The sequence below is a fragment of the Drosophila subobscura genome, chromosome J, assembly GCF_008121235.1.
Source record: "Drosophila subobscura isolate 14011-0131.10 chromosome J, UCBerk_Dsub_1.0, whole genome shotgun sequence".
NCBI classification, from domain to species: domain Eukaryota; kingdom Metazoa; phylum Arthropoda; class Insecta; order Diptera; family Drosophilidae; genus Drosophila; species Drosophila subobscura.
This window is the reverse complement of record NC_048532.1, coordinates 2363301-2386660: the sequence shown is the minus strand read 5'-3', so window position 1 is coordinate 2386660 and position 23360 is coordinate 2363301. Positions and strand designations below refer to the sequence as shown.

General features: G+C 46.2%; 10 protein-coding genes across 10 annotated transcripts; 7 read left to right on the top strand and 3 right to left on the bottom strand.

Annotated features, from left to right (window-relative positions):
• The first annotated feature begins 2221 nt into the window (after window positions 1–2221).
• On the top strand, window positions 2222–3168 carry LOC117894118. Its single transcript, XM_034801000.1, has one exon. It carries the CDS (start codon window positions 2236–2238, stop codon window positions 3073–3075), a length of 840 nt encoding a protein of 279 aa, XP_034656891.1. The 5' UTR covers window positions 2222–2235; the 3' UTR covers window positions 3076–3168.
• Window positions 3169–4049: 881 nt separating this feature from the next.
• On the bottom strand, window positions 4050–5007 carry LOC117893431. The gene has a single exon (XM_034800049.1). It carries the CDS (start codon window positions 4918–4920, stop codon window positions 4150–4152), a length of 771 nt encoding a protein of 256 aa, XP_034655940.1. The 5' UTR covers window positions 4921–5007; the 3' UTR covers window positions 4050–4149.
• A 1078-nt stretch (window positions 5008–6085) lies between these two features.
• LOC117893436 lies at window positions 6086–6847 on the top strand. Its single transcript, XM_034800053.1, has one exon. It carries the CDS (start codon window positions 6156–6158, stop codon window positions 6657–6659), a length of 504 nt encoding a protein of 167 aa, XP_034655944.1. The 5' UTR covers window positions 6086–6155; the 3' UTR covers window positions 6660–6847.
• A 704-nt stretch (window positions 6848–7551) lies between these two features.
• Window positions 7552–8486, top strand: LOC117894859. Its single transcript, XM_034802116.1, has one exon. The coding sequence runs from the start codon at window positions 7713–7715 to the stop codon at window positions 8361–8363; it is 651 nt and encodes a 216-aa protein (XP_034658007.1). The 5' UTR covers window positions 7552–7712; the 3' UTR covers window positions 8364–8486.
• An 808-nt stretch (window positions 8487–9294) lies between these two features.
• LOC117894555 lies at window positions 9295–10088 on the bottom strand. The gene has a single exon (XM_034801679.1). It carries the CDS (start codon window positions 9837–9839, stop codon window positions 9297–9299), a length of 543 nt encoding a protein of 180 aa, XP_034657570.1. The 5' UTR covers window positions 9840–10088; the 3' UTR covers window positions 9295–9296.
• Window positions 10089–10301: 213 nt separating this feature from the next.
• LOC117894556 (protein transport protein sec31) lies at window positions 10302–10906 on the top strand. The gene has a single exon (XM_034801680.1). The coding sequence runs from the start codon at window positions 10323–10325 to the stop codon at window positions 10824–10826; it is 504 nt and encodes a 167-aa protein (XP_034657571.1). The 5' UTR covers window positions 10302–10322; the 3' UTR covers window positions 10827–10906.
• Window positions 10907–12714: 1808 nt separating this feature from the next.
• Window positions 12715–13431, top strand: LOC117894554. The gene has a single exon (XM_034801678.1). It carries the CDS (start codon window positions 12749–12751, stop codon window positions 13328–13330), a length of 582 nt encoding a protein of 193 aa, XP_034657569.1. The 5' UTR covers window positions 12715–12748; the 3' UTR covers window positions 13331–13431.
• An 86-nt stretch (window positions 13432–13517) lies between these two features.
• On the top strand, window positions 13518–14372 carry LOC117894553 (proline-rich extensin-like protein EPR1). Its single transcript, XM_034801676.1, has one exon. The coding sequence runs from the start codon at window positions 13604–13606 to the stop codon at window positions 14330–14332; it is 729 nt and encodes a 242-aa protein (XP_034657567.1). The 5' UTR covers window positions 13518–13603; the 3' UTR covers window positions 14333–14372.
• Window positions 14373–14377: 5 nt separating this feature from the next.
• Window positions 14378–15117, bottom strand: LOC117894557 (DNA-directed RNA polymerases I, II, and III subunit RPABC3). The gene is made up of 2 exons (XM_034801681.1): window positions 14969–15117; window positions 14378–14905 (listed from the first exon to the last, which is right to left on the bottom strand). The coding sequence occupies exon 2, from the start codon at window positions 14898–14900 to the stop codon at window positions 14451–14453; it is 450 nt and encodes a 149-aa protein (XP_034657572.1). The 5' UTR covers window positions 14901–14905; window positions 14969–15117; the 3' UTR covers window positions 14378–14450.
• Window positions 15118–16373: 1256 nt separating this feature from the next.
• LOC117894079 (zinc finger protein OZF) lies at window positions 16374–20554 on the top strand. The gene is made up of 4 exons (XM_034800941.1): window positions 16374–16731; window positions 18068–18853; window positions 18926–19321; window positions 19387–20554. The coding sequence occupies exons 2-4, from the start codon at window positions 18278–18280 to the stop codon at window positions 19981–19983; spliced, it is 1569 nt and encodes a 522-aa protein (XP_034656832.1). The 5' UTR covers window positions 16374–16731; window positions 18068–18277; the 3' UTR covers window positions 19984–20554.
• Window positions 20555–23360: the final 2806 nt, after the last annotated feature.

The window sequence follows — 23360 nt, the reverse complement described above, 5'->3', positions numbered from 1 at the left end:
TAACGTTGAACAATAATTATTGTAATTGTACTTAATTAATTGTATCTTGTACTTGTACCATGTATCTTGTATCTTGTATCTAAACGAAGCACACATATCTCGATGCCCCTACACAGAGGCATCGATATTGATCATGGACTAAACTCCCCAACTAAACTAAACAAATATGTATGTATATCTGAATACCAGTCGTGTAGGAACCCATACATGCATATATGTATGTAGGTATAAACATTCATACGAGTATGTGCATTCCAGGCCATTTCTCTAATCCCCGAATCTTCATGTACAAGCCATCTATCATATTCAATTATTATACATTTATATATATACATACATACATAGTACATACGAGTATCGGTAACGTAACATACCCCATAATCATTTAATGAAAATTGAAATTTCGTAATAAACACCACAACAACAACCAAGAGAAGACGAACGACAGAAATCAATAAGAACAAAATAACAAAACAAAAAATAATACGTAAATTATTTTAAACGTAAGTAGTGTTGAATCTTCGATAATAAACAATATACATATTATATACAATATGTTTTTTGTCATCCAAATGATGGGGAAGCTTGGTTCCATCGGAGGAGAAGTGTGTTTTATTACCCTGTTGAACTATGGTAAAAGAAAGCTAATTGCCAAAAAGTATGTCTAACGCGAAGGGACGTGTGAGACGCTTCTTACGCGTCACAACTTTTATACCCGGCACTCAGTACTACATCTGCACCTTAGCGGTTATTTGTCAAATTTAACATTTTTTCTTCTTCTGTCATCTACATCAACAACACTACTCACGCCAACACGCTCCTTTAGCTCGCCACCCTCCCCTAGAGCAATACACTGCAGAGTCAGGGCAGAGACGCGGCAGAAGCAGAGACGTGTCAGAGGCAGAGGCCACAAACTACGCGAGGCAGAGTGTGAATGAGAGAATGTGCAAAAAACAAATATAAGCTGCGGGACGGGTTTTGCCACTGCAAATGAATTTCTTCATTGTGGCTATAATAATGCTCCAATCGAATCCCAATTTGTTGATCAGATAGATATGGTCATTCAATATTTGGGAGGTTTTCGCCCTTTTGCGGGAGCGGAAGGGGGCGTGGCTCATTTTAGAAATACACTTGTAACAGTGTGAGCATACAGAAGTATGGATGCAAAATTTGGTGGCTCTAGCTTTTATGGTCTCTGAGATCCAGGCGCTCAACAAGACAAACGGACGGACAGACAGACATGGCTTTATCGACTCGGCTATTGATGCTAATCAAGAATATATATACTTTATGGGGTGGGAGACGTTTCCTTCTGTGCGTTACATACATTCACTTTGTGCACAGTTACAATATAAGCTATTTACTCTTCGAGTACCGGGTATAAAAATCATGTTTATAAATCGGACTGTGGTCCTTGTTCCGGTAATCCGAACAATCCGCCCTAGTGTAACTGTGGATTGACTTGTGTTGGAGAAGAAGACATTTCCCAAGACTTTAAAGATCACAGCGTAAACCCGTCGACCTGTGTAACCCAAATACAACCACAAGAATCCCTCAAACTGCAAAGGAAGGTCTTTTGACTTTGAGGCAATCAATGAACTTTTGCCAGCCTGTTGCTGCCCTCGGAAAACACATTTATTTCCTGCATATGAATTTATTTTCAATTTTATCATTTCCCATTTGAGACGAAACCAAAGTCACCCACGAACGTGACCAGCATGTCCAGCAGCTGGCACGGCACGGCACGGTCAAGCCACTAACTTTGCTCATCGCAAAATTAAACCGACAAAACTACACAAACACATCTTCCAGATACACACACCACAACATACTCGTACATGTGTATGTATACATACATATGTAAGTATGTACACATAAGCTAGCAAGTAAAGGGGAAAATGTAAAGTGACTTTTTTGGGTTGTGTTGAGTTGGCTCTGTGACCATCGTTGCGGTCAATGGGTGCCCCGGCCGGGTTTGAGGTGTAACGACCCAGGCCCGGGACGTTTCTGGCTTCCTTAATGCCACAGAATACACTCGGACACAAATGGAACCTACTGGTAGAATTACATTTCCGGCTGTTGGAAGCTTGCGGAAGTTTCGCGTCAAATGAAATGCTCAGGGTTAGAATTATGACAGCTCCAGAAATGGGGAATGACTCTGGATCCCAGTGCGAGTATAAATACGCCTGGCTGGAAATTATCGCCATCAAATAGTAAGCAAATTGTGCAGCGAACATGTCGAAAGGACTGGGAATGTGTGCCACAGTAGCGCTTTGCCTGTCTCTGGTCCAGGCAGCTGTTATACCACGTGCTGAGCTAAAAGCCGGGTCCACGCCCGCGCAAGATACTACCAAGAGACCGAGTCTGGAAGAAGATGTGACCACCGAAGAGGCAACTTCGTTGGCCAGTCCCGCTTTTAGTCGCGATGAGACTGCTAGCATATTGATTGACCCGGCCCCAGAAACCCTTCAGGTGGATGTTCTACCCCAAAAGAAGTCCGCAAAACTCCTCCTGTTGAGCACCCCATCCAAGCGAACCGTGGAGATTGAACGTCAGCTGGAGGAGCAGGACGAGGGAGAGGACAGCAAGGCGGACGTTGAGGAAAGCGAGGCAGCCTCGGCCTCCGGCTCCGCCACCACGCCACAGCCCACCGCAGAAGAGCAGACCACAGACAGCCAGGATAGTCCCACCACAGAGGGCAGAGAGTCGGAGGAAACCACAACTCCGGCCACAACAAAACTGTTTGCCATTGAGGGCACAGTCGCTGGCGGGGACGCGCTCCAGCCCAATGTAGCCCTATCCCTGGCTCAGGACTCTGTCAACTCCACAGTTTCGATTGCCGAACAGCCGCAGGTGGCCGGCGACAACAATGCAGCTGTAGAGCTGGCCCTCGTAGAGCCGGAGGCAGAGTACGTGCTGGTTGAGGGACACCAGGATGAGCTGGACCTTCAGCTGGCGAGCTTCACGCACATTGACAGCGATGTGCGCTTGCAGCCGGTGGTGCACTCTGTGGAAATCGTGCCCACCAGCTTCGATGATCCTTTGATTGTCAATTACGTGCACAGTTTGCGATGACTTTGACTGGGAGTACAAATGGAAATGGAGACGAAATCAATCAGAAAGCTCCGGGTTTATTTTTGATTATGTTAAAGTATATGTTTGCTTATTGTTAAAGTTTTTATGGGTTTTTAAAAACAATTTCCCAGTAGTGAAGGAGTTCAACTATACAATTTTGAAAAATATGTTAATATTATCATTTTATTCTTTTATTTAACCAAAAAAAGCTTCAAAGAACAAACCATTTATGGACGAGCTTCCTCACAATAGTTCCACGTTGAGCCTCATTTATCTACAAAATCTATTACAATATTTTATGCATAGAAGCAACTAAAATACCCCTTTGAACAAGTTCAAGCTCAAAATACATAATACAAGTCCAGTGGTCTCAATTTTACTCTCGTCCCTCCACTTAAACCTCCAAGGAGAGCACTCGCATCCACGTTATTCAATTTGAATGCTCCAAGGGGCAGATGGTGAGGAGTAACAGTGGACTTGGCGACGTGGCTGCTGCAAAGTCGCCCCATGTCCTTCCGCATGCCACGCACGTTCCACGGCTAAAACTTTGCACATCCGCACGTCAAATTTAATACGGATGCGTGGAGTTAGAGTCTCGCCCAAACCCACCGACCTGATCCAGCGTATTTCGACGGAAAGCTGTTTGGCTTTCGACTCGCAAGGCAACTGAATCGAACAACAATATAACAAACAATATTCAGAACGTGTCCGAACATCCGGTGAAGATGGCATTGATAAAGACTGTTGACGATATCATTTGAATGCTCGTTCTCGTACTTACATCTATACATCTACATCTTACATCTATGCATGTACATACATATATAGAGAATGCCAGATTTTCAGGTCAGCAGTTTTGTAGTAGGTAATGTCCTAGAGCTGGGAAGAGGCTAAGGATATTCATACATATGTATGTGAGTACGAATTGTTATTGATTTTTTGAATGCAGCCTTAGAGGAAACTCATTTCTTTAGGGTATAAATAACAGTAAACTGGATTTTATTCGTTCCAAATACAAAAACCTATAAATACTGAACTTTTAACAATTAAAGAGGGCTTATCCCAGAGGGACTCTCACCAGCGTTGCTCCACATCCGTAGTGTAGACGAATCTACGTCTCGGCGCCTCCAATAGCGGCTGGGAGCGCAGGGGAATGGCCACTGGAATGGAGGGCGGAGGCTTGGGAGCTCTGGCCACCAAGACTGGTGGTCCCAGATTTGCAGTGATCACCACACTCTCTGAATCCGGCTCGTCCATGGAGCCAGGCTCTGGGGTGGGCATCAGGGGGTTGGTGCTTACTCCGCAAACGGGATGATCGGCATTGCCGTCGGTGGAGTTGCTGGCCAGGGACTCAGCGGGCTGCTGCTGCTCCTGCTCCTGATTCTCCTCAGTGGGCAGGCGAAAGGCGCGGCTTGGACGATAGCCCGCTGGTGGATAGGAAGCCCTGACAAAGGCTCTGCCCGAACGGAGATTATTAGCCGGAGTGGGAGCTGTGGTGGTGGTATCTGGTGAGTCCCAGATTGTGGTGGTGCTCCAGTCTGCGGACTCTGTAGTACTAGTCGAAGCATCCTCACTGGGCAGCTCCGTTGTAGTTGTCTCCGCACCCAAGCCGGATCCTTCGTTTTGATCTGCGTCGGCCTTCCCCTCCGACTCCCCTGGAAGCCAAAAGGAACGTCCCTGCGGCCGAAAGCCTGCTGCTGGATAAGGCGTTGGCATCAACTCCCTCACCTGGGCCGACGCCTCATCCTCCTGCACACTGACAGCATAGCGATTAATCCGTATCTGACGCGCCTCGATACGACTTCCGGCTGCAAGGCAAACAACGAGGGTAAAGATCCACTGCATGCTGACAATTGAACTCGGTCTGGATTTAGACCCAACTGAATTGAGCTCCGACTGGAAGTGCCGTTTTTATACAACGTTCTCGGTGGCCGGCCGTCTAAGGTCTCCCATGAAAACGAGAGTCGTCCCGGGTAATGGGAATTTAGGCATGAAGCTTCTATATCGACAGCGACTTCGATTAGGCGCACGGCTATCACATTTAATGATTTATATTGTATGGTTACTGTCTCTGGCTTTTGCTCGGTCTGCCACGTACACCGCCCACCGACCACTGACCACTGACCACTGCCGCTGTACACGTCCGCTGTCCACGACCGATTTGTCGCCATGTTCTATGAAAATTAAATGCGTTTCGTACGTGACACGCAATCCAAATGTCATCCAACGCAAAGCAATTGAAAGCGAAAACCAACAGCAAATAGAGCCGCTGTCGACTGTTGTTGTCAATTGCATTATGCTGGAATTGTCAGTTTGAGTGTTAGAATTTTGGATTAAACACTTATAATCGATTTTTATGCGATTGACGACTTGCAACTGAGGTGACCGCCAAGGCCCTGCGAACTATCAAAAGGTAATATAAAGGATAGTTCAGAAATCATCTTCTAATTTTCTATTCAATTATTCCTAATTGAATTCAGAGTCGAAACAAATTGAGTGTCCAGCTTAACACAGCTGTTTACAATTAGAAGAAGTCTGATGCAACCCAATTGGCGGCACAACTTGTCAAAGATTCATGGCAAGCTGTGCTTTTTGATATAGTCAGTGTAGGAGATTTATGACTGATAAATCAATGCCACCTTCTCTCTTACATTAAGAGCATTTTAATGCCGAACGAAGTCGGTTCAAAGTAGAACAGGGACTTGTTCGCATTCGCTCCAAATTTAGATTGAGTAATGTTGGAACTATAAATTCTACTTCCAGTACTGATTCGGCTCCTGCTACTTCTTTCTTGTCACGTCGTTGGCGCATAAAGACGCCGCAGATACCGATATCGACATCGATGGCGATCAGGGAACTGCGAATAGTGCCGACGTCAGAGCGTAGGCCCAAAAAAGGATGCCTATGCTGGGTCCATGCGTAGCACACTAAACAGCTGCACACATTGGTGGAACGTCCATTAGTGTCCAGACATGGTCCTACCTATAAAAGCGTCCATCGCTGCTTACCAAAGCATCAGTCGTTGGTTCAGTTCCTTCCAGGCAGACACACACGCAGCACTCAGACATCTTGCATCCATCATGGCCAAGTTCCAAGCTCTCCTCCTTTTGATCGCCATCGCCCTCAGCCTGCTGTCCCTGAGTGAAGCTCAGCGTCAGCGATACTCCCAGCGGCTGAGTCGCGGCCGATCCCGGTACTCGGCTCGCCAGGAGCTGGCCCCAGTGGATGCTGGGGACGTGGATGCCGTCACTCCGTATCCTTCCGCTGACGAACTTAAGCCTGAGGTGCCCTTCGATGAGGCGGCCGCTCCTGCCGCTGTAGACCCTACACCAGATGCCGTCTATGGCCCCCCCGACGCCGCTCCCAACAGTGTGCCCGATGAGGTGTACGGTCCACCCGATGTCACCGCCAACGATCTGCCCGCTGCCGACATTCCTGCGGAGCAACAAGCTCGCCTCGTGGCCGCCAGGCGCGCGGCCAACTATCGCCGAGCCGGACAAGCAGTGGCATATCGTCGCGCTGTCTCCGCTGCGGCACGTCCGGCCAAGCTCAGTTCTGCCCGCTCCATTGTGAGACGTTTCTAGATGTGGTCTATCGAAACCCTCATTTGCATACGAGCTGCCTGGGCTGGGCAGTCGTTCAGGCAGATGTTATTCCCGGTACATTCCCAAAACCCATGACGATCCAGCGATCCAGCGATCCAGCAATCCACGATGATACGCAGCACACACACACACCCATTCCATGACCATGTAGAGTAACTCTCTCAGACACACACTGATCAAATTCTCTCTCGATTGTAAGACAAAAGCAAATAAAATATGTTTGTGGAAACAAAGCCGAAAGGTTTCTCTCTCTATCTCCATCTCTGACTAGCAGACATTCGAGTGAATCATTCCGCGAGAAATTTCCGCGGAAGTTTGCTAGACGCTCCCAAAACAAAATTGTTTGGCGAAGGTGGGTGGTAACCGGTTTCAGGACGCACCGCACGCGTCACACTGTGGACGATGATGACGAACCACACCGCAAAAATAATTGTAGCACTTTGGGAATAGCCCGACCACAAATAAAAACAAGAAAGTTCAGCATCTTTCGTAGTAAAACGAACTGGAAATACACTAGCACAGCTGGATAGGAGAAGAGTTCATCATTTGGCTAGTGTTGTTGCTGCCAATTTACCAGTATCAAGGAAAGTATTTTCTGAAACTTTAAACAAAAATCAAAGAACTGTCACGAAGAAAGAGAGCAGTTCGGCTCATCCCATCATCCTTCCTTGTATAGTTTGGTTTATAAATTAAATGCGATGAAATATTTCCCACAGAGAGCGAGGGACAGGGGAATCCATTACAGTCGACTGATAACCCAGTGCTCGCAGACCCAACTTGAACTCGCATAACAGCTTTTACATATACATATGTACATGCTCAAATGTGCACATGTATGTCTGAGTCAGTTCAGCAGAGCTAAGACAGAGATTGAGACTGAAACGGCACAGAGATGCTGATTATTTAAGTCACCTCCCAGGCGGCTGATTTTCAGTCGCCGGAGCATTGGAGCCAAGTGAAGATCGCGGAAAGCAAACCGATACTGAGAAATTTTGAGAGAGGAAAAGTGAAATTGACATTGCCATTGCAAAAATGATGTGGATTTGTGTTGTGATGATCGCGACTCTACTAGAAGTGGCCCAGGCCCAACGACCTGCCTTTGCTGGCATGCGTCCGCCGGGTGGACTCAGCCAGAAGGACAAATACCATGCCACGCAGAACACGGCCGTGGAGAACATCACCGGAGTGGATATAGTTTCCCGATTCGGCGAACCCTCGCCCTCCCAGCAGACGCCCATCATCAATTTGCCCCATGGTGCGGTCCAAAGACCTCCCAGTGGAGTCCCCCTAGTTCTGCCCATCAGTGCCTACGTTCCCGATCCGCAGCCACCACGTCCAGCCGTCACCACGGTGGTCAATCGTTTTGGTGGAGCGGATGCCAGCTCACCTGTTCCAACCTCCACTGGCAGCACACCTACTGTTCCCACTGCTGGGACGCCCATCTTCACTGGCAGTTCTCCCGTTCCAGCAGCTAGTTCTTCGATTCCAGCTGTCAATCCTTCCGTCTTAGGCCTGCCAATTGATGCCCATGGCGACCAGGAGTATGTTAATCACCTGAGTAGCCTGCCCCTGGAGAACCAGCCATTCTGGTTCATCAACTATCAGGCCATTGAGGCGTTGAGGAATAGCTCCAGGCCAAATGTGGGAGCTCTGGAGACGCGGGGATCTTTCTTTGGTGGCTAAAAACTTGAATATTTTCGCTTAGTTTAATTACGAACGTGTGTGTGTCTATATGTATGACATTTTATGTATAATTATTTATTTATTAGTATAAAAAGTTACTTTATTTTTGGAAGTCTCAGCGAATGTATTTGAGATGATTTAATGGGGGTTTTTCAAGATAACCTTTGACTGCGGAGAATACACTGAAATGGTTGGGTTTAAGAACATTTCAGCCTGTCCCTTTGAATTTAAGATGGCAGCTTGATTAATGGTTGCCTCGAGACACGTTCCGGCAGCTGAGTGAGAATTGCCCTGTAAATATTTACATAGATGTGTTTCAAATTCGCATGTGAAATAAACAATAAATTGAGAGTATCATCTCCGCTGAACAGATGGCTCACTCTTACCATTTATACTCAACTTTCCATTTCAGGTATACATATACCACATGCTCCACTCAACAGCGCTTCACGATAAAATGGCATACATACTCGTATACCCACTCATCGTAGGCCTGTACTCATGATTGAACTCTTATGGGGCTTTAAACGGGTAAAGGGTGAAAAATGCATTGAACAGAGCAGTACAAAAGCATGCAAAGTGTGCGCATTAAAAGAAAACCCACAATCGCTCAAAAAGCGACTAGAAAATGGAGCACATCGAGGGAGAAGCTATCAGGAGCAGCCAGGACCTAAAGTGGAAAGTAAGGGTGAGCTGTTGTTAAGCGACAAGATGTTGCGGTAAGCGGAAAAGCCTTTGCTCACAGTTATTGTGTGGAAAATGGAAAACATTGTGCGGGGAAATTATACAATACAGATATCGATAAGCCTATTAGTTCTCCTTTACCTTAGTGTTGGTCTTCAAGCCATTTAAGTTGCCACTAAGATCATACTCATATCATTCCATTGCAAACAATTTATATATTTCTAATAACAACAAATAATGTCACAAATTTTACCATGCAAATTGCTGCGGAGCTGTGCTGTACGCAAGAACAAAGGGTTGATGCTGAGCTCCGTAATAGAAGAGCTGCTGTGAAGCCAGTGACGGAACGGTGGCAACAGCCTCCTGAACGGGCAACTCCTCGAGGCGGGCCGTGCGTTGCCCCTGACGATGGCGCTTGGCGGGGGCCACCTGGAGCTTGGCCAGTCTCTGGCGGCTTCGAAGGCGGGCAGGAGTTGAAGAAACCGTTTGGGTGGTAACCTCCAAGGAGCTCTGCTCAGTGTCTACGTCCTCGGACTCGGGGTTCGCCTCAAAGTCATCCACTCGAGGCAGCTGCTCCTCTGGCAAGGCATCCGCATTCACGTTCAGATCAACATCAGAGTCCAGGGGTGCACCATAGGTGAGGGCAGGCTCTTGTGGAGACGGTTTAAGATCAGCCGCCGCAGGGTATGGAGTGGGCACCACCTTCTGTCTGCCGAATGGCAACTGTGCTCCAAAACTGACGGCCAAGAAGGCCAGGAGAAGGAGCGATCCAAAGAGCTGAGAGCGTGCCATGATCGTGTGAGTTGCTGCGACGCTTTGTTGCCGATCGTATATGGAGCTTTAACTTTTATAGTTGGCTCACTGTGGCCCGTCCCAGGTGATTCTAGACCAACCCCACAACGCCCTGCATATCAAGCAGACGGCAACTATTTGAAAACTAAGCAGGCGCCGCAGCTGACAGTAGAGCCGAAAGGGGAAATGTTTGGTATTCAAAATTCGATGCCGAAAATTCAATGGAAACTCTGATCGAAAATTGAGCCCAGTGGTAGTCTTATACCGCTGTTGGGCCATGATAAAAGTCAACAATTAAGTGGCCAGTAATGCTTAATGGCCAATTGTTATGGCTAAGACATGGGCCCTTGACTAAATATTGTCACGTCGGTGTGTCCCTCAATGTGCCAAATATGAGTGCCGAAAAATTGAAGTTTGATGTATAAAAACCCCTCGATGCCGAGTGACTGACAACATTCTAAGACCAACCGATAGCAACTCAACATGGCCCACAAGTTTACTTGCTCGCTGCTCCTGCTCGCCGCTGTTGCCTCTGTGGCTCTGGCGGAGCCAGCCAGATTCCGCAGTCGCTCCTCCCGGTTCCAACTGGCTCGACAGGAGGAGGCACCGCAGGACTCAGCGGATCCCTCTCTTGACGTTGCCCCGACGCCAGCCTCGGCGCCCTATCCAGCAGCGGGTGTCACTCCCGAGGTGCCCTTCGACCTGCCCACGGAGACAGAGGCGCAGCCAGATCTGACATATGGCCCGCCCGCTGAGCCGGACAACACGTACGGACCCCCTGCCGAGCCGGACAACACCTATGGGCCTCCTGCTGACGCTGCTCCAGCGGATCAGGACCAATTAGATGATTCCTTAGCTGCAGAGCCCATTCCTGCCAGTCTAATCCAGCCACGCAACGGTCGCCTTCGCAGTCGCCGTCCAGTGCCAGAGAAGTTCCGGTCCGCCCAGATCATACGCTCCAGACCAGTTATGGTGTATACCATCTGAGTCAAGGGAAATTTTTACTTCAAGGAATGTTTTTTATCCGATTCGAACCAAAGGGAAACATTAGGATTTCATATTAGGATTTTTTGTTGAATAATAAATAACCATGTAATTGTTGAATATTTTAAAAATATCTATACTGTTTGTAACAATATTTATTTGGGTTTATCACACTTTAAACATCTAATTGGAAGCTATTGATGAAGATTATGATGAGATTAGTAATGGATGTCAGCAAGAAGAGGTGATCTCTCCTAAGTCCCGTTGGGAGACATAAATGTAGAGTGAGTTACCCATAAATCTGTTGAATATTTGTTTACATGTATAAATGTGGGCCCGATTTTCAGTATGGTTCACGTATCGTACAACGTGAAAGTTATTTATCCAACTTCCAATCAAATAACCTGCTGTTAATTTGCATTTTCTATTTTTATAGCCGGTACTCGAAGAGTAATTAGGGCATATTGTATTTGTGCGAAAAAATGTAACACACAGAAGGAAGGGTTTCCGACCCCACAGAGTACACAGGTCCGTCCGTATGGCCGTCTGTCCGCCCGTCTTGTTGAGCGCCTGGATCTCAGAGACTTTAAAAACTAGAGCTGTATGCTCACACTGTTACAAGTGTATTTCAAAATTTCGCCCCACCCCCTTCCACCTCTGCAAAAGGGCGAGAATATCTCCCAGCCACAATTTTGAAGACAAAAGAAAACGAAAAAAGCCATTCTGTAGGATCTATAAGATCACCGATTAGGAATCAAATTGGATCATTGGATATTATACCCAGAAATTAATTTTCAGTGGATAGGCCCACCCCGTCTAGCAGCTTTTTTTTTATTATTTGCACAGCTAACAGAGCGTGTTGGCGTGAGAAGTGATGTAGATGTAGATGACAGATGCAGAAAAAATGTAAAATGTAAAATTAGAAAAAACCACTAAGGTACAGATGTCCTACTGAGTACCGGGTATAAAAGTTGTGACGCGTAAAAAGCGTCTCGAACGTCCCTTCTCGCCTAATGTGCTTTTGGGTTACATTTATTAAATGTAAACTAATTTAGCCAATTGACATATGATGTCAGCATTTGGGAGCCTAGGTGTCTTCCATTTGCACGTGAGAGAGCCGAGCAGTTCCGGATGAGAGGTTTCGAGGCTCGATGGCTCTGGATTAGTTTTGCTTTCATTATCTTTTATTATTTATTACAATTAAATAGGAATTTAAAATTATATATGTATGTACATATGTATGTACAATCTTCAGGGCTATACAAAGTATACAATAGAAACCAACGTACCGATTTAGTACTGATTTAAATGTATCCGCGAAACACAATTAATTTAAAGATGCACGTCCTAAAATGAACATTGTCTTAACACTTCCTTCACATTTTTATTTTCGGAGGCGTCGATATAAAAATTGAATATTTAGATATTCGTCATTGTAAGTACTCGCACTCGAATGTGCATTAGGCCATGGTTGAAACGTGACCATTTTGATCCATTCTGGTTGGGTAATATTTATAGTAGATATCAATTCATATGAACACATAGCACATAAAATTAAATTATGAATGGCCAAGAACCCAGAAACAACAACAAGAAACAATTTGATAGCGACCCCCAGACCCCAGTTAGTGTTAATGAGATTTAAAGTGTGAGCATGAGGCAGGGGACCGTAGCCATAGCATTGGGAATTTCAATTTTGGAAAAGGGTCACGTTTCGAGCATTAAGGCAGAAATCACATCGCCGTCGATCGTAGCAACATAATCCATGCTCTGCCGGGACCGGGAACCTAGCAGAGAATCCAGAGGCCTACAAATCGACAGTGACTAGCATTAATTATTTCAGAGCTCGACCGGGGAACCTACGGGAACTATAAATAAGCCCAGTCCATAGTTGAAGTCAGAACACAAGTTAATCAGCAATCGAAATGATCAAAGCCTGCTCCAACACCACCGTCATTCTTATCTTGAGCCTAATGGCTGTGGGCACAGCTGAGCCATTGCGTCGGAGATTCTCAGCACGACAAGTTCAGACCCCGGCTAGTCCAACTCCTACAGGGTATCCAGAGGCGGGCGTTACACCCGAAGTTCCCTTCGATCTTCCCAGCTCTACCACCAAACCTGAGCTGACTTATCTACCTCCAGATAACACCTACGGTCCTCCGGATAATACATACGGAGCTCCGGATACTTCCTATGGACCTCCTGGAAGTACAGATGTGGAGCCTCAACAGGACGTGCAGCCCGAAGATCAGCCAGAGAATCCCATCGAAACCGATGAAATTCCTCCTGTCGAAGATGAGGTTGTGGGCGATGCCAAGCAGCAGCCAGCAGAGGATGAAGAGGAGCTCCTGGTTCAAGTGTCCGCTGATGGCACTGTAATTGCCGTTTCCTCGTCCCTCGATCAGCCACAGCCTGTCCAGTCGGCACGCTTCTACCAGCGCGTTCCCCAGGGTCGCCGACGTGAGCAGCCTGTTCCACAAAGGTTAATCCTTCGTCGCAGTTGGTGAAACCTGTAAATCTTCTCAGATACGCATTGCATTCTACTACTACCATGCTGCTTGCAAAATTGTTGTAATAAACATTGTTTCATAACAGTATCTATGCGTTACACCCGCTTTAGTCAACGACCCTTTGGGCACGTAACATTTTGACTCTCCGTATAAGTCATCGGCCTCGTTGTCACTTTGGGGCAATTGTTTGGGCAGACCCCAAGGCTAGCCCGAGGTATTTATAGGCGCCAATGAGCCAGACCAGACAGCAGTTTAGATTGGAACAGCAAAATGGTTGGATATTTTGTTGTGGTCGCTCTACTCTGCCTTTCTGCGACCACCTGCCGGGTGGCGGGAGAGGCGGGGCGGCTGAGGTTTCCTCGACCTGCGAGGGTAAAATCATTTCCATTGATACTGCAGAGACAGGATGATGCGGCGCCATATCCACCGGCGGGTCCCGTGCCCAATCCACCGTTCGAGCTGCCCACAGAGGAGGCTGCCGTGTTTCCCGAACCTGATGATACCTATGGACCGCCAGCAGATGTGTATGGACCGCCAGTTGAGGTCTATGGACCCCCAGCTGAAGTGTATGGACCGCCAGTTGAGGTCTATGGACCCCCATCTGAAGTGTATGGCCCACCAGATCAGGCAGCCAATGATGACAGCACCAACAGCTTGCCCCAGAGTGCAGCCATCATAAATCTGGCCAGCCTGCCTTTACCGCCTCAGGCTCAGTTCGTTCTGCCTTTACTGAACCGATTGGCAGCCTTTCGACCGCAACGCCCCGTCCTGCTGACTCCACAACGTCGACCGGCCAAGCTGACAGCGCGCCCAGTTCCACAGAGGAAGCCTGCCAAAATTGTCAATGGCATCCAGGGACACGCGGTTTTTCCATCGCTACAGCTGGCCCTGCCCTTTGTGGACCGGAGCATTCCCTTCCGGCCACGTCCTGCGCGCTTGATTGTTAACGCTCCACTCAGGAGGCCAGTCAGGGATGAGCACGCATTATCACAATTCTGACCGAAAGCAGAATGCTCCAATGATCCCAGATACATCTGACACAAGTTCTGTAAATAAAGTTTTTTGTTTATGTCTAACCTTTGAATTGGAACAGTAATTGGGTGTAAAACGATTGAGCTCAGAACGCCAGCCGCTTCATTAACAGATACATGTGCTGGTCCACCTCGAAGCCGTGCAAATTGTTGGCATCACCCTGCAGGCGCATCAGGAGTCCACCGAACGAGACGTACGCCGACAGACGAGAGGCTTCATTGTGGGCCTCGTCGCCCTCAATGCGATAGATTTTGCCGTACATCACATACTCGAAGCTGTCGGCCCTGGTACCCTCGTGCTCCATGGGATTGTATTCGCCGCTGTCGGGGCAGCCGTCTTCGCGCAGCGTTGTGGCCAGCACCAAGCGGAACTTGTCGCCCAGTTCCATGGGATAGAGCCACGAGTTAATGTCCAGTATGAGGTCCATTTTGAATGACTCGGATTCGCAGTGCAAGCGGGAGACACGGTCGAATTTCTTGCCCTCGGGGTCCATGTCCTTTACGTTGAATATATCCTCGAAAAGTACTCCAGCCATGGTAGCTGCAAGGGTTATGAATGAATGTTTCGAGCTGCAAAAAATACCCATTACCTTATGTATTTTACCTAGTTGTATGTGTGCAGTAGTATTCGGTGGATGTACTGCCTTGATAGGTACAGTTTTTATTATTTATTAACTTGTATATTTACAATTAATATAATTGCGCGTGTTTCTAAATCAACTAGGGATGGAAAATATTGAAGTAGAAATATATCGATATGTATTGGTGTTTTATACATTTATAGATATCATTTGTGCGGCCTTTGTAAAAACTATAGATGTTTATCCAAGCAATCAGGAACTCGATGCTGATGTAGGGATTGGTATTCGATATGGCCTGGAACATGCCTTGAAATGGAATTGTATATGATTTGTACATGAATTTTACTGGGTGTGCTAGCGCAAGAGGGTGAGTTAGAGACGGAACACTTTGCGAATGTATCAGTATCGATACTTTTGTGCGATAACGGAACCTGGATTTGGAAATGAATTGTGCTGCCAAAATAAAATACTTAAATATTTGAACGGTTGTTGGTGCTGTTGCAGATGAAAACCACTCTCTCTCATTGGCGATAATTTTCTAACTACTAGTAAATTATCAAATAAATTGTATCCAATTTTCTTGTTTTAAAAAACTGTAAGAGCCCGTTACTGTATCTTATAAGTGCTGTTGTCACCAAGGCCAGTATTCAGATGAGCAACATTTTCGTGCGAGAGAATCAAGGATGATATTCCCATGCAAACGATAAGAAATCAACCCTGCCTTTGGTTCGACAGAAAATTTTGTCGTAAGAATTTTGCAGTTGAGTACTAAGATCAGCAGAAAATATACCAGAAAACAGGTCGATTAATTACTTCATATACCGCAGCGAAAGAAACAATAAATCTATTTTTTGTGGACAGAAACAAGCAACAAGAAAGGAAACAAGCGAAACAAGTACAAGAGACCTAGAAAAGAGCCTTAAAATAAGACGTATTAATGCAGTCGAACCAAAACTGATTATATGGATACCATAACATATTAATCTTATACTTTTTTGATCTATTTATTAGCAGATAAAACACATGCCTAATGCATTTCGGTCCCGCCGGCACGGACTTATCCAATGCATGCAAAGTTTGTGTTCCAAGCTCCATATCCACACTAAATAACACACTCCTGCTGCTTACATACAAAAATTAAAATTTTTAACGGATTTCATTTTGTAAACAAACGCATAACAGGGAACGCAGAGAGCATGCCCACTATGGTCGTACTGGGCACTGAGAGAAATATTTGGCCGCAAGAAAATTTTGCGCATCTGAGTACTGGGCTTTAGCATGGTCGAATAGCAGGAAGATTATCTTCATAAATACTTTGATATTGGTTATATATGAAATGGGTTTTATATTTCTATTAATCGTTTGCAGCCAGCTATGAAAATATTCCATCTCTAAGCTGAAGGTGTGACCGTACATTATTGCATTCACATCCCATCTCTATCTCTAAGCTCAACGAAAACACCACCAAAAGAACTCTTATTTTTATTTGTATTAAACAAATTGGCTAATTAGCAACAATCTTGCATTACCTGCGTGCGTAGCCTAGGACTACCCGCAAAGAAAAGGATGGTTGTTCTTAAAAAGCTCTAGGCAGAGAACGGAGCGCGGGCGGTGCTCGAAAAGTATGTACACTCTTTGATGGGCGTTGAAATTATAAACAAATGAACTCCAAGTGTCCGTGGCGAGAATGTGGCAGCGCAGAGCAGAGACGGTGGTTAGCCCTAGCGGAGATGTGTAAGGTCTCAGATGCTAATCTGGTCGTTAGCTTTTCCCAATGGCGATGATGGTAAGTCCAAGATTGACTAGTTCTGGTGATGGTGACTTAGTGTGTACCCCGATTCGTGTGTATACGAAACATCTGTACTTCTTAGTTCGTAATTGTAATTTTTTTGTGGTGCCGGAAATTACTTACAAGCCAACGAAGAGCACCACAGAAAACTGTTGACTCGTGTCGCGGGTACTCGTACCCCCAGGGATTGTCGAATACAAAAGACTTCAACGCTGACCTCCCCCTCCCATGCACTCCGCCACTCAACCAAAGGCGACATCGTCTATTTAGCATTACAAAACTGTTGTTGTTATGTATTCACTTCTTTATTTTTGCTTTTTGTGTGATTTTTGCTGTCGTTCGTGCTTTTTCCTCGTTCTCTTTCAGTTCGAATTTTCAGTTTCAGCTCTGGATTCTCTAGCTTTAATTCGCTTTTGTCAACGGCTCGGTTTCATCGGTTCTGTTCTCCATCGGTGTGGTGGGCAATGAGGAAGGTAACGGGGCCCATTATGGGAGGGAGTCTATAAAGTTATCGAGTGAGTTGTTTTCGACACGGGTGCGGCTTTAATGAAGCATTGCCCCGCCGTAGCGGAGGGGTAGGAAACGAGGGTTCCTGAAGAACGGAACCAACCCAATCTGTTTGCCAGATGTTTATTTTCTGCTAACTGCTGCAGGGTCATCGTCTGCCCTGACTTCGAGAGCATTTTCTTTGTGCTCTGTTTCCATTTTCATTGGAAACTCCGCCGCCTTCGGAAGCAGTCACACGCCTCAGGTTGCAAGAACAAAAAGTTAGACAGGCTATCTATAGAACCTATCTATAGCTTCTTGTGTGAGTGAGCATGTGTGGTTTGTGCGCTAGGTCTTATCGGCAGCCGTACAGTCAGCTCGCCTTATCAGTTATTGCCTTGCTTGCCCGAGGTTCTATTGCTCGAGCATTATTGCTCTCTATATAATCTCTTTCGATCCGTTCCGTCTGTCTCCTGCCGCACAAACAAAAGATTGAGAAAGCAAACTGGGATTGTTATGGTCTGGCCAAGTGTTCCTGGGAAAACCCAGATGATAAAGTGATCAAAATAAAAGCAAACGAGAGTATATTTTTTTTAGTTCTTATCAGTATTGACACAGCTGAAAGTTCTGTTTTCTGTTCTCTTTCGCTGCTCGTTCTTTGGTTGCTGTTGCTGGATCTGTTTCAGTTACTTTTGTATTTTTTTTCGCTTTTGACGATTGTTCGCTTTGTGTCCGCGTGTCCAACGTGTGCCCGTGTTTTGTATTTGTCGTCAGAAAGTGGCGGTGCACTACCACATTCTGCATTACGATCTAAAGCTACATATAACAACTCTCAACTCTTTTACAGCCCATCTGCTAGACTCCATCTAAACTAATCCAAAGGTGTTTGGGATCTAACCTAAGAGTATCGAAACCAAAAGTAAAATAAAGTAAAATAAAAACCAACTACCACAAGTACATCGTAGAAATATTAATAACCCCGAGCCGTAAACTTAGAAAAAAGCTGGTGCCGGTGTCCAAGAAAAGCCCTAGATATCAGTACATAACTAATCTTAAAATGGTGCGCAGCCGTCGCAGTCTCTCCAAGGAGGATGCCGTGTCCCTGCTCACCGACAGCGGTATCTCATTGTCATCGCCGCCTTCATCGGCGGCGCGTGGCTCCTCGCCCACCACCTCGACGTCGACTCCCATCAAGCGCAGGAAGAGCAGCCTCACCAGCCTGCAGGATGCCTACGCAGAGGAAGACACCGAGCAGGACTCGAAGGATGCGGACTATGTTCAGCCCACGCCCAAGAAGTCCACGCGAAAGTCTGAGCCAGGGCGCCGCAAGCAGCACGTGTGCAGCCATTGCTCCAAGGAGTTCGGGGGCAAGACAGATCTACAGCGCCATTTGCTGATCCACTCGGACGAGCGGCCGCACAAGTGCGTGGATTGCGGAAAGTGCTATCGCCAGGCGGTGAACCTGAAGAACCACATAACCACTGCACATGAGCACAAGAAGCAGTTCGTCTGTGCCGAGTGCCCAAAATCGTTTGCCCTCAAGGAGCGACTTAGGCTTCATATGCGCCTGCATTCGGGGGAGAAACCGTACCAGTGTCCCATCTGCGACAAGCGATTCGCCAGGGGAGGTCAGGTAAGTGCAGTGCAGGTGAAACCAAAGTAAGATATCCTTCAAAACTGTTGTCTGTCGTGTCTCCATTTCCAGCTACAACAACACATGGTGTCCCATCATAAGACGTGTATACAGCAGTTCAACTGCACCAAATGCTCCGCCAGTTTCTCAACGAACGCCAATCTGCGAGTGCATATGGTGCGGCACGAGCAGGGCATGGAGCACCGGTGCAGCATCTGCGAGAATCAGTTTGCCAATGAGCTGGCCCTGCGCGCCCACATCAACCAGAAGCATCACAAGCTCACGCAGTTCGAGTGCGAAATTTGCCACAAAATCATAGAGCCCGACGAGGACCTAGCCACCCATATGCTGAAGCATGCTGCTATCAAGACCCATGTGTGTGAAGTGTGCAATTCGTACTTTACCCAAAAGTCTCAGTACAACGTCCACATGAGGATGCACACGGGGGAGCGGCCATACCAGTGTCGAGTAAGTTGTAGTTGTACAAATTCCCCTGAAGATCCATATTTAAATAACTTGTCGCTCTTTTGCAGATCTGCCACCAGACCTTTGCGCACTCCAGCGTGCTAAAGCTCCACATACGCAAGCATACGGGTGAGAAACCATTCCGTTGCCAGCTGTGCACGGACGAGGTGGCCTTCTCGCAGTTGGCGCATCTCAAGAACCACATGAAGAAGATACACAAACAGCAGAAGCCGTATATGTGCGATGGGTGCCATGAGTTTTTCAAGATTAAGGTGGAGCTTCAGGCGCATGCCGAGCAGTGTGCCAAGTGTCCGGCAGCCGAAGAAGATAGCACGGACAGTCAGTCAGACGACACTCTGGTCCTCTCCACCATACGCTTCAACATGGCCGTGATCCTCAAAAAGATAAGCTCTGCCCAGAAGCTGCGTCAACTGGGCTATGAGAAGCGGTTAATTGATAATGTCATCATTGCCTCATTGAAGTTGGCCCAGCGTCCCACGCACGACGATCCCAAGCTGACGCCTCTGGCCAGGCTTCTTCTGAATGTGGAGGAGTTCCTGAATTGGATTGTGCCAGCCCCTACCATGAAGAAATTCAGCGAAGAGCTGCTCTCCATCACCACCATTCTGGACAAGATTGCCACCATGTATATGAAGCAGAAGTAGAAACCAGGAAGATAGGAAAGTGTGCCATAAAAGGAGACGAATAAGAATAATTTTTAGGAATAGTTCTTGCCATTTAATTTAGAGCTTAGGAACACACAGTTGTAGAATGAAAACCAACCAAATGTTTGAACCCAAATATGTTTACCAATTACCTTTCAGTAACTAATTTAAGTCGACCTTAACATATTTGCAGCTACCAAATAGGAGTATATTTTGAAAAAGTTGATCCTGAAACGCTTCCCTTTTGCGGATTGTAGAGTTAAGCTTAGCATAAATATTGTCTAATGTTTTTATGCAATAATTGTTATCCAACAGAAACCGCTGTAATTAAGTAAACCAAAGTTGAATTCGTTTTGTAATTAGTCTTGCCAGAATGGATGAGTGCTTAGCGTTGGTCGAGCCTCTCGAGCTTGATTAAATTCAATGTGGCCATGCATATATTACGATTAAGGTAATACATTTAGTACTTCGTTAGTTTCTCCTCACCTTGCCCCTTTAGGCTGACACTAATGCACGAAATGTAGAATCATTTGTGTGAAGAGTGCAAATAAAAAATAGATGTAAATGAAAATCGCCAATCAACTAGTGGAATATGTAAATCAGTTTTGTGGAATATATTGTAACTTGTCAATCTCTCAATTGGTATTATTCCAAAATGTGTTTCGCGATCAAATCGGACGGTTATATTATTTTATGCTTACAGATGATGGCTGAAGAGACCTCTGCAATTACAAAATGAAGCTTTTATAAGAAAAACGAGAAGGGACGTGGAGACGCTTCTTACGCGTCACAACTTTTATACCCGGCACTCAGTACTACATCTGCACCTTAGCGGTGTTTTGTCAAATTTTACATTTTTTTCTTCTTCTATCATCTACATCAACGACACTTCTCACGCCAACACGCTCCTTTAGCTCGCCACCCTCCCCTACAGCAACACACTGCAGAGTCAGGGCAGAGACGCGTCAGAGGCAGAGACGTGTCAGAGGCAGAGGCCTCTTCCACTGCTCGAAGCAGAGTGTGAATGAGAGAATGTGCAAAAAACAAATATAAGCTGCGGGACGGGGTGGGTTTTGCCACTGCAAATTAATTTCTTCATTGTGGATATAATTTCGGATCCCAATTTGGTGATCTGATAGATATGGTCATTCCCTACGGAATGGCGTTTTTAGTTTTCTTTTATATTAAAAATTATGAGGTTTTTGCCCTTTTGCGTGGGCGGAGGGGGGGCGGTGCTCATTTTTGAAATACACTTGTAACAGTGTGAGCATACAGAAGTCTGGATGCAACATTTGGTGGCTCTAGCTTTTATGGTCTCTGAGATCCAGGCGCTCAACAAGACGGACGGATAGACAGACATGGCTCAATCGTCTCGGCTATTAATGCTGATCAAGAAAATATGTATATACTTGATGGGGTCGGAAACGTTTCCTTCTGTGCGTTACATACATTCACTTTGTGCACAAATACAATATACCCTATTTACTCTTCGAGTACCGGGTATAATTTGTTTATAGACGTCAGGTATATTCTCTATATACATCGAAAAAAATGTCTTGGATGAAGAATTTGATCCTATGTTCGAGTGCCTGCTGCATTCCATATTGAATGCTTCTGAACAAAGAAAACACATCATGCCACACACACACAAAGAGACACACCCAAGCAACCAACTGGGTCTGGCATCTAACCACACAAACAGTTAGGTACAACTGCCCCATGGGTCTGGTCCGGCTAGGCACCGTCCCTGCTTGCTTCCATATATGGAATGGGTTTGTGCACAAATTTATAAGCCCCTCACATTAAGGCGGCAAATATTTTTTATGGCAAACAGCACATTGCATGCTGACTTCACTGCGAAGCAGTGCCATCTGCAGGCGTTGTTACAACTACCGGGGATACAAGGCCCCACCCCTCCACCCACTCCGAGCAATTAATGAAATATCCACAGCGAATTTATCGACGCGACCGTTAGTGTCAACCGATAGTCCGAAGATAGGGAGTGCGGGGCGGAAAATGTGTTTGCCCAGAAGATGTATGCAGAACTTTATGGATCAAATATAGTTATAATTTTACGATAGCCATGGCCAGGTATTTGGCCAGTCCTTTGGCGTTGGCCATTGCGTGTCACCTGAACCTGAGCGGCAGCGACTGCGACAGCAATCTCCTTCTGCTCATCCTTCCGCCCCGACTCTGGCCCTCGCCCCATTGGCCTTGGCTAGAAGCTTAATGTCTACATTTGTTCTGGCCATTGCGTGCTCAGTGGCTGCCCTTTTTGCAATCTCAACCAAGTCATGGCACTCTTGCTCCGCGACAGGCACTCCACCTAGAGCTCCTTCAGTCTCAGGCCCGTCCTCAGCCGCACCATTGCCATCTCCAGCAGCTGCTGCTGCCATGGCGCATTAGAACAAATTGCTCTTGTTGCGATAGGAGAGATAGACATGCCTTTTGCCTTGTTTGGACCGGTGGACGGAGTGCCACTGCTGGTTAGTGCCAAAGCACACTTCTGCCAAGCGTTCACCATGATAAGTCGTTCAGTTTGTTACAGATGGGTGCCACTTCTTATAATGTAAATAATATTATCTTAGTTCCAATATTGAAATTTGGATTTGGCTTCGTTTTTTTTTCTTTAATTCCCAATTAGACTTAGACAGTAGAATTAGACATTTTAAATATCAATCTACTGTAATCGATTGTGCTTTCTTTATAGGGTATTAAAACTGCATCTCCCCATGTCAGGTTCATCTCCTTGTTTATTTTCCAAGTAAGACGCGCTGCGAATTCGTGAAACAAATATTCAGAGACGTAAGTACGCATGTTTCGGCTCTTGTCCATGTAGGTCTGGTTAAGGCTTAGGCTCATCTGCATAGGCGGATTTGGCCGGGACACTGTTAATGATGGGAAAACAGAGGAGATACCGGATCCCGCTCTAAGTGGGGACGAGGCTTCACTGCCATTTCCAATTCCTTCTTCCCTTCTGGATCTGTACTGCAACAAATTGATTTGGCCCTGGCTCTGGCTTTGGTTCAAGTGCCCATTTGCATTTACTCGCTTGGCAATATAATGCATATATAATTCTTTTGTTGTCTGCTGCTAATTCGAATATTTACGTTGGTATTGAGGTAATGTCATACCAGCCGAGGGCAGGATTCCGTCGTCTCTCTCTTGAACCCACTGCACGCAGAAAAAGTCGGAGCCAGCCAACCATCTTGGCAGTTGACCAAGTTCAAGTTGCCCCTAAATTGTTCACTGACATCTAATTTGTGTGCCCAGACAGAGGATCGAGATACATATTCGTATGTCAGTGGATAGAGCTGTGGCATTGCCCAACCAAATTTCAGTAGCCCACGCAAAGAATCTATAATTGTCTGGGAATA

Excerpts from the sequence above, each read along its gene's own strand:
- LOC117894859 (XM_034802116.1), top strand. The coding sequence starts at position 7,713 with ATGATGTGGATTTGTGTTGTGATGATCGCGACTCTACTAGAAGTGGCC.
- LOC117894079 (XM_034800941.1), top strand. The coding sequence starts at position 18,278 with ATGGTGCGCAGCCGTCGCAGTCTCTCCAAGGAGGATGCCGTGTCCCTG. Across the intron at positions 18,854-18,925 it reads GATTCGCCAGGGGAGGTCAG|CTACAACAACACATGGTGTC; the intron begins GTAAGTGCAGTG and ends CTCCATTTCCAG. Across the intron at positions 19,322-19,386 it reads AGCGGCCATACCAGTGTCGA|ATCTGCCACCAGACCTTTGC; the intron begins GTAAGTTGTAGT and ends GCTCTTTTGCAG.
- LOC117893431 (XM_034800049.1), bottom strand. The coding sequence starts at position 4,920 with ATGCAGTGGATCTTTACCCTCGTTGTTTGCCTTGCAGCCGGAAGTCGT.
- LOC117894554 (XM_034801678.1), top strand. The coding sequence starts at position 12,749 with ATGATCAAAGCCTGCTCCAACACCACCGTCATTCTTATCTTGAGCCTA.
- LOC117894557 (XM_034801681.1), bottom strand. The coding sequence starts at position 14,900 with ATGGCTGGAGTACTTTTCGAGGATATATTCAACGTAAAGGACATGGAC.
- LOC117894118 (XM_034801000.1), top strand. The coding sequence starts at position 2,236 with ATGTCGAAAGGACTGGGAATGTGTGCCACAGTAGCGCTTTGCCTGTCT.
- LOC117893436 (XM_034800053.1), top strand. The coding sequence starts at position 6,156 with ATGGCCAAGTTCCAAGCTCTCCTCCTTTTGATCGCCATCGCCCTCAGC.
- LOC117894555 (XM_034801679.1), bottom strand. The coding sequence starts at position 9,839 with ATGGCACGCTCTCAGCTCTTTGGATCGCTCCTTCTCCTGGCCTTCTTG.
- LOC117894556 (XM_034801680.1), top strand. The coding sequence starts at position 10,323 with ATGGCCCACAAGTTTACTTGCTCGCTGCTCCTGCTCGCCGCTGTTGCC.
- LOC117894553 (XM_034801676.1), top strand. The coding sequence starts at position 13,604 with ATGGTTGGATATTTTGTTGTGGTCGCTCTACTCTGCCTTTCTGCGACC.